Source organism: Neopelma chrysocephalum, unplaced genomic scaffold, assembly GCF_003984885.1.
Source record: "Neopelma chrysocephalum unplaced genomic scaffold, ASM398488v2 Primary Assembly neopelma1_67, whole genome shotgun sequence".
Taxonomy (NCBI): domain Eukaryota; kingdom Metazoa; phylum Chordata; class Aves; order Passeriformes; family Pipridae; genus Neopelma; species Neopelma chrysocephalum.
The window spans coordinates 7,003,612-7,015,740 of NW_020897726.1; the positions used below are offsets into that span (position 1 = coordinate 7,003,612).

At 38.6% G+C, this 12,129-nt stretch overlaps 1 protein-coding gene across 7 annotated transcripts in view; it reads right to left on the bottom strand.

The window, feature by feature from the left end:
- The window catches only part of ETV1 (ETS variant 1), a 69,992-nt gene that overhangs the window by 23,932 nt on the left and 33,931 nt on the right, over positions 1-12,129 (bottom strand). For all 7 annotated transcript variants that reach the window (XM_027684668.1, XM_027684665.1, XM_027684667.1 and 4 more), the window contains 2 exons: positions 10,800-10,988; positions 6,566-6,813 (listed from right to left, as the gene is read on the bottom strand). In XM_027684668.1, coding sequence (XP_027540469.1) covers positions 6,566-6,813; positions 10,800-10,988 — 437 coding nt within the window. The remainder of the gene's footprint in view (positions 1-6,565; positions 6,814-10,799; positions 10,989-12,129) is intronic.

Consider the following 12,129-nt stretch of genomic DNA (forward strand, 5'->3'; position numbering starts at 1 on the left):
ACATCACTCCCTTTTGAATTCAACAAAAGACAGCAGTATTTTCTTTCTCCCTTGCTCCTTTTGTTGGTAATCTTACTGCAAAAATGTCTGTGTTGCTTTTTCTCCCCCACCCCATCCCCTGCCTGTAAAATCGAAGTTGGACAAACACTGCACGGCTGAAGTGACATATTTGAATGGAATTCAGACCAACCAGTTCCTGTTTATGTTTCTGATTTGAGAATGTAGCCTTCTCATTCACTATACATTAGAAACACACCAAGGCCATAAATGGTGTCAGGTTGCAGGCAGGCAGGGCCAAGCAGCATTAATCATTACTTTAAGGCAACTGGCAAAGGCAGCAGCTGAGGGAACACTACACCCTTCAGCTTCACATAAATGGACATTCCAGGGTTTGGCGTGTGTGGGTTGGCTTTTTTTTTTTTTCCCTTCAGCATCCATTTTATGAATGAAACTTCAGGCTGCACAGAGTCCATTCATATAAAAGCTATGCTCACAGTGCTCAGTCTCTCGGGATCAATCGGTCTTGGGGAAGGCTGATGTGATTGGTTTAAGGCAGGCTTCAGCCTTCCATTACTGATTTAAAATGCAGCCTGTGTCCATTTGACCTGCGTTAATGCATAAAGAGTAAATCCAGACTGCGCTCTCAATCCTCAAATCAAATCATTAGCCAGTGCCACTTACTGTAACTGTAGATTTACAGGATATTTATCCATTTCTTTGAAAAACAGGGACTGCAGGACAGTTTTTCAGATCATATTGTCTGCTTTGAAAGCAAAAATACATGTACAGTCTCCTGCCTATATACTCCCATTAACTTGGTATTCAGGTTTTCCTTTGTCCATGAAGATAACATTACAAAATGAATTCTATTCTAACTACAGATTTATTTCGGATAGAATTACTGAATAGAGAAAATCAGCTAGATTGGAAGCAAGTAAAAAGTTAAAATTCTGCCTTTCATAGCAAAGTTCTGAAGTCCAGGTTTTCCAAGTTCCCCCCTCAGATGCTCTCACTGTCTACAATCATACCATCCAACAGCAGATTTGTTTACGTATTTTTAGAGCAAGTACAAAGTGCAGTGCAGCTTAACTACTGAACAAAATCCATACTCATTCACTGAAGCAGCACAGCAAACACAAGCCCCTAAAACACAAGGATGAAATATTTTAAACCACAGGGAAAACTGCAAATCTAAAAATGAGGAGGGGAGACTTCTTAAACTGAAGAGCAAAATCCCATCCCTTCTCCCCTCTTGCCTTTATGCCATCCGGATTTTCATTCAGAACAATTATACCTCTGCGTAAAAGAATTTTTTTAAGGCCATAAGGAGACGCAGTTTTGTGATGTGTATACTGAAGCACCATATCCAGGAAAAGCATGGAGTAAGTTCTGTTTCACAGAGCATTTTATAAAACTGTGTTCAAAAATACTGCAAATTTTTGCAGCCTGACACAACAACAACAACAAAAAGAAAAGGAAAGGAAACCCAGAGAAAATTAGAGGAAAAGATTATGCAGCTGGAGGATTTATAAACAAGATCCAAGATCTCAACCAGCCACACTGACAGAGCATCCATGCAAACCATTTACAGAGATTTAGAGGTGGTAGGTTAATATCAAGAAATTGTTTACGAAGAGGTGTAGCTATAAGCAAGGGAGTGGAACTGATCAAAGAGAAAATTTAGGCTTATGATCAAGAAACATTTCTTCACTGTGAAGTGTATTTGTCTGTGAAATAAACTCCCAGGGGAAAAATTATAGTAATAATACTTAGCACTCACACAGCTCTTTTTGTTTTCAGAGCACTGTACAAAAATTAACCAGTGTAATCAAAGATAGTAGTAGAAGCACCATGAGTTGTATCACTTTAAATGCTGCATTGGTCAACGCACTAGACAATATCCTGGAAAAAGCAAACCTGCACTGACTCTGACTGACGGCTGAAATTTCCTTTTTCTCTTCATATTAACACCTCCAAATGTCCAAACTTTGTCTTCAAAAGTACAATAGAATATCCAATTGTTGTTTAAAAAAATGGGAAAAAGAAAGGTAATCTGCAAAAATACATACTCTAAAGAAATAATTCTTGAAATTTCAATTCAACGCTTTCCCTTATGCTATTCTGCAAACTCCCAAATTTAAGAATATTTCAGCTGATGCCTAGAAAAGAATGTGCTATAGGGACCTTTTCCCACATAAATATGCATTGACTTGCTTTCAAGAAACACCACATCATGTATTTGAAAGGACTTGCGCATTTTATTCTGTTCCCGATCATTAGAATGCTAACAACATTCCATATAAGAGCAAACTTAGGAGGTTAATAAGTGTCACAATTAAAAACTTCCTGCACAAACCTGATACAACTCCTTTGCTGCAAATGAATTCTGATACAGCCTTTTGCTTTGGCACTGTTGCCTTGAGAGCACAGGTCAAAACTGTTTGGGGAAGGGAGAGCCATGCTGTAAACAGCTTTGCAGGTGGAGGCCCTGCTTCATTTGTTACAGGGGCTGGAAGTTGTGTACTTAATGAAGCAGAAGTTCTCAAGAAACCAAAAGATAATACAGCTGAATGGTCAATTTTAGGCCCCAACAAAGCCCATTCAACCCCCATCGAGGTTTTCCAAAGTAGCCACATTATTTCTGCCGGATTTTTGGTATGATGCACTTCTTATTTTTATTGTGCCTACGCTGAGATCCTAATCTGATGTTCCCATACTTCTTCACCTAGAAATACAAAGAAAGTCCCTAGCAGCTATGCTTTGAACACATGTAGTACATAATGTTCTTTAAAAATTATCCAGGTCTAACTGGGTACCCAAAATAAACAGGAATATATATCTGATGTGTCTCTCTGCCTACGCTTGTCTCTCTTAACAGAGGGGCAGTGTCCCATCCATTCTCACATGCCAACACAAGGTATTTATTGCTTGTGAGGCTTAAAGAATACAGGGATGAGCTATTCAGAAAGCTAGACATGGAGGCTAATAATTTTGTCTGTAGAGTTTGTTCTTTAAGTGATGTGACTAGTACCTTGGATGAAAATTTTGTGATAGGGAGAGAATCCAGATTTTTTAAGGTCCATTCAAGCTTATTAATCGTGAGGCTACCGTGAAATGAAACTGTGAGAACAGCTCTGCTAATGCCTCTAACTTGCTCAGGAAATACTGAATCTATCTAGATTTCAACAGAGAAATTCCTGGCTATCAGTAAGAAGCATATGCAAGCCATAATTCCTCCTCTACTTATCTCTAGCACCATTGTATGACAAATTTCAGTTTCCAAAGACACGTTCACAAACATTTCCCAACCAAAGTAACTATTTTAAGTTGGCAAAACAAAATATGAGACGTAAATTTAATAATTTGTCATTTTAAAACTTTAGTATTAATTGATACACACATAGCTGAAGTCATATCTTAGTATATTTGCAAACACACTACATTATGTAGGAAGGATCAAGCCTGTGAAGATCCTGCTTAAAAATAAACCCCAGTATAGACTAAGTATATCAAATTTGGCCTTTTTATTTAGGTACCTGAATACATTACCGAATTCTAGAAGTGCTAGCTGCACAGGAATGCCCACTATTAGGCCTTGTAAACAAAGATCTTGGGAAGCTTTTTGGAGTATATTCATTAATGACGCAAAATCTCAAATATGTCCTTGGCTGCATCTTTGTGCAGAAAGTTGCTAGATATACTACCAAGTACTAAATATATCCAACTGTCAGCCATGAAAAAAACCCCACCAACTGTGGCAGAAAATGTCTGATTGAACATATATGATGCACTGTGACTTCTAGAAGTGTGGATGGATAAGGAAGAGACTCGACTCTGTTGACATTTTTCTTTATCCATTATCTCAAACATTCTGCAGTAGAAATTACATACCTGCAATTACAATTACAACTAATTGATCTGCCATTTCCCATGTCATAATTAATGTCATGTTTTAATAGAGTTTTCATTCTCCAGCTTCCCTCAAAGTATAAGAGAATAGTGCACAAAAACAACAAACTTTTATGAGGCTCTTTCAAAAACATCCCAGAAGGAAGATCTTGGTGCATTACAATGAACTTTTTAAATATGTTTCTATATTTTAATCTGAGCTGCAATAAAATACCATGCAAAAAAAGACTTTTCACCAAGGCATTCCTCCTTCCCTGAACATCCATAGGTGAAAAATGAAATCAATGATTCAGTGTCAAATACATTATGTTTCCTAAGGGGTTATTTAATGTACTCTTAGCAAGGATGGAAAATGATGGTTCCTAGAGAACAGATGGCAACAAGACAAAATATCAACAGACCACAGTTGTTGACTGCAATTTATGGAGCGTACAGATGTGTCAATTTAAATGCAGTGATTCTGAGGCCAATAAAAGTACTTCCTGATACCAACAGATTAATTTTTCATGACCACTTGTTACACAGCTATTACGTTTTTAAAAACTAATCATTCATCTGCAGAAGAAACAACAATTTTGCTTGAACATCATTACTATAAAGTGGAATGTTGTTCTTGATGGCACAAAAAACCAGGCATGACAGGACTGGATAAAAGTTTGTACATCTTCCTTTCAGAATTAAATTTACTGGTTTTTTTCCATAAAGAATATTCCAAAGAAAGATGAATGCTAGCAGCCAACCCAGATTTAAAGTAATAGTATGCAATAATAAGATCCTACTTCCAAGCCAAATATGAAGCACATTTAAGGGCCTTTTTTTTGCCTTTAATTTAGCAGAACGAGTAACAATGCTTGTGAAGGTTGCAAGGGACTGGCAGTGCCTGAAACTCCAGTCCCCCATTTATTATCCACTGCCACATTAACTAGGCAGTCTCTCCCATACTGCTCTGTAAGATTAGAGATACACAACTGCCAAAGTCACATATCTCAGATCCTTCATCAATGAATGGGTTGAGTTCTAGATCTGATCCTTGTAATGTGAACTCCTTTTCGTCCTATCTTACATTTAGACTTGGAGAAGTGTTTTAGCCCTGGTACCTTCCCTGTATAAGCCTAACTCAAATTTACCTAAGGACTGGTTCTTTGCTTGTCAAGAATAAGAAAGCAAAAAGCATCTCTACTTTCCAAATTCCCCTGTTCTAAAATCAAGATCAACTCTACAACAAGCACTTTACATTAATGCTAATACAAAATACTCCACTAAATAATGTTAAATTAGGTACAGAAAAGACAATAAAAAACCGTTCTACACTGTATCAAATTGCAAGATAGTTTGTCAGGAGCTAAAATTTCAAAGGAGACTTCAAGTCAGCTGCCATGTAGCCTTTGGGAAATAAACTGCAAAAGCATCTTGTAGGAGGCTGAACCGTCAGGAGAGCCCTGGGTGTACAGCAGCACCCAAAACAAGAGGGAGTCAGACAAAAGTCAGACAGGGGCACCCATTCCCACTGCACAACTCAGCATGCATGTGTACGAAAGCAATCTCTCCTCCTCCAGAAACATGGCTGGGACACGCTGAAATCCCTCCTTTTCAACAGTGTGGCATACATGAAGCAGGACAGAGGCAGAAACTGAAGAGGAGCTGCAGAAATCACACTAAAACTAAAAAACATGTTTTGATCGCATTGTCTTGGCTCCATACCAATCAACTGTTTACCCCACCTAGCCCACTTCCATGTGTTTTAATTTCTCCATACTAGTTTTGCAGCTTCCTTCTTCCCAGCTTTCTTCTCCTTGTTACTTGGTACTCATTACTAAACTCATTTTTTGCATCCCTAATTCTCTCTCTTTTCCCAAGCATAATATAAATATTATGTTTAAATCGTGACAAACATTTACAGTGTTATTCCCTTGATTTATTTTTCTATCTTTTCTATTGCTTATCTTTTCTATTTTGATCAGAAGTTATTGAGAGCAGGCTCTGCCACCACCTTCCTCTGTTTTGTATTGTCTGTAGAGCAATAAGGCTCCGTTCCAGTTGCCTTATAAGCGCAGTCATAATAAACATTATTAATAGCAACAGTGTATTCTCTACATCAGCAACCTAGCATCACAGATTATGTACCTCCACAAAACACAGCAGTATGCACAAACTGAGAAGCTGACACCAATTTGGCCGATTCTTCTCCCTCATTGGTTTTATAGCTGTATAAACCCCACTTCAGTGGAGTTCTTCCTGATTTAAAGTAAAGCAAGCAAGAGGAGAAAGAGTCCTCTATTTCTGGCAGACAAATGAAAGAGCTTGTAAAATGAAGCACACAAATTCAGAGGTCAGAGACAAGACAGTACAGAACAAGTTCCCTCTTAACAAAGCTCAGTTTTGTACCCTTGACTTTCTTCTCCAGTTTCTATAACCTGTGCACTTTCTGGACATAAGAGTTCTAGAAAATGAAATCCATTAAAGAGCAAGCAATGGTGGCACAAGTCACATGGTCCTATGTAGCAATCTTACTACTTTTTAAGCTAGCTCAGACATAATTTGTGAGACTTAAGCATCAAAAGAGCAAGTTTCAAGTCATACAACCAAAACATCAATAGCACTGGCTTGGACTCATTTATTCCTCTACTATGCAGAACTAAAGGTGAGTCTCACCTACCTGAATCATATGCAAAATCCCTAGGTTCCTGTTTAATCATCAGAGGAGGGGGGAAATTTTGACTGGCTGCACTGCCAACCATAGCGTTGTGTTCATAAACTGGATCGTGGTACTCCTGCTTAAAACCTTGAGGCGGGAAAGGGATGTTTGGTTCAGACATCTGGCGCTGATATATTGGACGTCCTTCCCTTGGCATTGGAGGCAAAGGTGGGAAAGAATTGCAAGGTTCAGAGAGCTGGCGGCGAAATCTAGGACACAAGTTAGAAAGGTCATGTAAAGGACTTCATTTCCCAAATGGTCATTATTAGTGGCTGCAACACTTTCTCAGTAACAAACATTTTGCTTATGATCATGCCAAGTGCTCCCATCAGGATCACTTGCATGGCAGAACAGCAACAAGCAAAGAAACAAGAATCCCACCTATTAATACCAGCTCTAAGACCTGTTCCCACCACATCCTCTTTGCTTTCATTATCTTCTCTCAAAAGAAGAGACAAACAGGAAATGCACCAGCTGCAAAACAGTAGAAAGACTGACATTCTACCACAATAACACGAAGGAGGCGTAGGTAGAGTTTTCTGCTCTTTCACAAGTGTTACCAACATATTGCTGGTACTCTAATTTATTCTTACGCATTTTACTGTTACACAAAAACCATTCCTGACCACAATAAACACATTTTGAATAGAGTATTGTCTGCTCTAACATTTGGAAGCATTCCAGGGTAAAAGTCCACTGTTCTGTCTTCTCAGGGATAGTGCCACGAGAGATCTACCTGGCAAGGTTGGCACTGCTCTTCAGCTGTAATGGAAAGGGAATGTCAGCACCCCAGGAAGAGGAAAGGGTACAAATTTTTGCCAAGAGAAAGAATTACCCTCCTGCCTTAACTTTTTCCCTTAGTCATTTCTACTTGAAAGTAGTAATCCATACAAGCCACACTGCCATTCACTACTCCCAAATGCTCTTCAGTAGGCATAAACTCAGATAATTCAGTTTTAAATTAACTTCATTTACATGCAATGAAATGAAGAACCTATGCTTCTTGTTTCTTCCCTAAATCCCATCTACCTGACCTAAAAGGCCTGAATAAAATTACTTGGATGTCTGCAGGTTCAGAAGCATACAGAATACAAGGATGCTATTTTCCCATCATGCCCTGATGAACCGCAGGAAGCCTTCTAGTTATCTCCTGCAGATTACCACAGTAGTAACCACCACTGTAGTAATACTGTGTCTGCACTAACCAACAGCAGAGCAACATTCTTGCAAGAAACTGCTTACTACTCCCGTTATCACATATTGTAAACAAGATACACTTTAAATAAAAAAAAAGCAACCTCTGCCTTTCTCTGGAAGCTTCTCACTGTCACACTGAAAAAAATGAAGACCTTATCATTCCTGAGTTTTCCGGACTTCGAATTTGAACCAACTTCGGTTCACGCAAGCGAAACTAGACTTTTAGAGAAAACTCTGTGAGTGAGGAACAATGCAGGGGTTTGATTGCATAAGCAATACAACCCTTGGCTATCAACTCATAGGTAGTATATATTTCTGAAACAATTTAAACTCTACTACCATCTGTCATAATACTGCTGTAACTTGGTCTGACAATGGTTGCTCTCATAGTTTAATTACAAATACTGTGGAAACTACAGAGATAGAAACTATTACAATGTAGTAGTGGAGACAAAATTTATTTTCTAAATGTTGCTGTAAATAATTTAATTTTTGCAGTAGAAGGAGTACTGCACTGTTACATTGGGTTTTGCAATTCCACCTACACCTGCAGAAAATAAACTTAGAAACTCAAATGTATTATGAAACAGTTAGGCTGACTGGCACTGCATTCATTTCCCTCTTTTCCTTTTTTCATTAGCCAAAAAAAGAAGCAGAAATTATCATTAAGAACTGTCAAGGAGTGAATCAGAAAATTGCAACTTGAAGATAAAATAAGAAACAGGCTCACTCACAAAGCCTCAAAGGAAGTTAATAATACTTGTTGTACTGGAAGCTTTGTATGGAATCAAGCCATTTGTTTATACAAGTGGATTTGTTTCCTGTTGGTACTTGTTAGGACCACTTATCATTCATACACTCATGCTCTGTATGAAGATGTATGGGCTATATGGACTAGATATTAATGCTATCTTATGCCACCAATACATGTTCCAAAGAAATGTGCCCTGAGTTATAGGTTCACATACGAACTCACATAGGTAAGTCATTTGTTTAAATGACATTTTCTAAATACACTCATTGTAGTAGCATATCACCCTGTAAATCAGGAAGATTTGAATTTCGTGAAAAAATGAAGTACGTTTGCTTCAAACACAAGATTCATAAAAATAAGAAAATGGGGGAAAATATCTTCCACTGCAATTGCACTTTTAAAAAAAAGGAGAAAAATAATTTTTTTTTTTTTTGCTTGAGTCAGCAATTTTGGACTTCACAAGAACACGTGATGTACTATTACAGAAGGGAAGCATTTGTGCAAAATGCCCTAAGGAACATGAATATCAAAGACAGGGGTGGGGTGGGGTAAAGCAGAAATCTTGTAAAGAGCCTACAAAGCTTGTGCAGGGCAAGTTTATGGGTACAGAAATTACACTAAGATGTACACAAATATCTACAAATACTCAAGTCAGGGCTGACATACAGGTTCAGTATTCTCTTTACAAGTTGCTTTAAAAAAGAAGATTTTCTGTCATCTGAAAAATCTTACTACTGCTCTCTCCACATAACCTATTTAGCTTCTGGAAATTTCAGTCTCCTGTCAGCTTGACTTTGGTGTATATACTGAAACACGTTTATCCATCATCCTGTAATCAAAACTGCTGCCTGGCTTCACTGGGGGCCTGCGTGCTTAGACCACAGTCCACAGCTGAAGAGATGATGGTGACTATGGCAGCTGAAGGGGTCTATTCAGTGTTTCTTCACCTCCAGAAGAGCTTGCAGAGAACCTTGGGTGGTATTTAAAGCTATCTCAGCAGAGCACAAAACAGCAATATTAACCTTAGCAACCTCCTTCAGATGTGATCTGCACAAATCCCTGGAGGTAACAGCCTTTATTAGAGCAGAAGCATGCAAATCACACTCCCAACAAAATCCCAAAAGATTTTTTTTTCAAGTCTTTCTTAATTTGATAATGTTTAAAAGGTGAGTTTCTCACCATATATGTATATATATTTACACATCGATGGAATTTTAAATGTTCAAGAGCAATCACACAACAGAGCAGAAAAAAACAGGTTCATGCAATAAAGGTTAGGATAAACAGAATTCCAAAACCAAGGATTTGGACTAAAAAAATAGTCCTGTTATCACTTATTATAAACAAGACACACTTTTTTAAAAAAAGGAAAAAAAAGAAAAAGTAACCTGTGACTTTCTCTGGAAGCTTCTCACTGTCACACAAAGAAATGAAGACCTAATCATTCTTGGGCTTCCTGTACTTTGACTCTGAATCAACTTTGGTTCATGCAAGCATTTCAGAATCCACTGAGCATATATGTTGCAAAACTGAGCTAAGAAAGACAGTTGTCTGGGGATTTCTAACGTATCAAAATAAAACAGGGTAACTTAAGGACATTTTAAGCTTTAATTCTAGTCTCTAGCTCTTGTGGCTTTTACTCAGACTAATGTTATTTAAGCACAGTTTACGTTGGCATTTTAGCTGTTTGAAATGCTACATTACAAAAGGGTTTGGAAAATTGATCCACCCTTCCAAAGAATATTCTGAAGCAGCAACACCGTAACATGGCCACTTATCTCTTAGATAGGTGAACTGCTTAGCAAGAGGCCAGATATTTATAGCCAGGAACATGCTTGCTATTGACTTCATCACCTCGTAGGACTTTCTAGCCTCTAGTGAATCGGAGAACCATAGAATAGCCCAGGTTGGAAGAGACACTGAAAGAACATCAGGTCCAACCTTTTGTGGGAAAGGGAGCCTAGATGAGATTATCCAGCACACTGTAATCACCCTCACAAGACAGAAGCAGCAGGTCATCAAAATTCTGTCACTGCTAATATGAACTCCTACCAGTAGTGCAGCAAGCCAAGTGCCAGCCTTTCACAAAACATACATATTTCTGACACTGTGAACCTTGCTGTTTTTCACCTCTGTCCCCCTAAGGGAATAGTTGTGGGCAGGAAGCCAGTATTACCCTATATAAGAGACTTGTAGCCACAACTGAAACACCTGCATGGGTCCCCCACGTGTTTCATGTTTTACCTGTGGTCCATAGGGAAGCTGTTGTCTTGAATGGACTGGGATGGAGGGAGATGGGTAGGGAAAACCCGGTCAGGTTTAGGAGTCTGAGTTGAGTTTGGGGAGGCATGGTGCAGCGGCGACACAGGAGTGCTGGATGGCGTCGGTGGGTTGGAGGGCCTCATTCCCACTTGTGGTTTCTGATCATAGGCACTATTAGTAAGGCAAGGGAAAAGCAAGTCAGGTTATTTCTTCGGAATAAAAACAACCAAAAACCAACATAGCATCCACATCCAGAAAAAATCCCCCCCAGGTGTAACATTTATAAGCTTTTCATTATAATTAACTTATTAACCAGTATGGGGCAGAGGAATTCTCTACTTTACACTGAGAAGAGCACACAACAAATCATGCTAGAGACGAGTGTTTCAGCACAGCATTTTCTTCTCTGGGGCAAAGAAATGTATTTTTTAAAGATTCAGTCTTACAGTGACATTCTAACAGGAGGTATACAAAAAGTGGAAGCACCTGGACCAGAGCACAAAGAGCTGGCCCCACCTGCCAAGACTTTTTTTTAAAGCTTGCACAAAACACAAAGTGAGACAGTAAAACAATACAGCTAGAGGGAAGGGATTTGACCTAGAAAAACAATGGTATGTTGGCTTAGCTACCCACACTAGGATGTCAGCAACCTCTACCGACAGGGTTTTTTTACCCCTCTCTCTCAGAAATAAACTGCTGGTCCTACAAATACACAGATCCTATTTTCAAAGGTGTCTCAAACCAGGAAAGGACTTGAGAACACTTCGATCATCCCTCTTTCTAAACAGGAAAAATGCAGACATTAGGCATATTGTAAGCACAAGCTTGTGTCATTTCCTATGTCAGGTTCTCTAGCACCCATCAAATCCATCAGTGGATTAATTTGAGTTTTAAACCAAAATCACTCCTTTATGATTGGCAGAGGTGCCAGTCTTTTTCTTTTTTTTTCCCCTCTTCATATCCAGAAAGTTAAATGTAAATGTTTTAAGTGCTAACAGTTTTGGTAGTACGTCAATAAGAAATCCTTCACTGCTGACACTAAAGGAAAGAGTGACACAAAAATGCAACCAGAAGAAAGTCAATAAAGAATGAAGAAGTTACAAGCCCCTCTACCACCTACACATAAAAAAAGCTTTTAATATCTATGCCTATAAAATAAGACAACTTGCTTTTGAATAAATACCAAAGATGCAGAGCCTAATGAAATACTGTTTGAAATTGTAATCACCCATGAATATACACATGCAACATGTGCAAAACTTGTCAAATATCTAATGTGTTGCTCAGACCTGCCAGTCTCTCGCCTGTTACA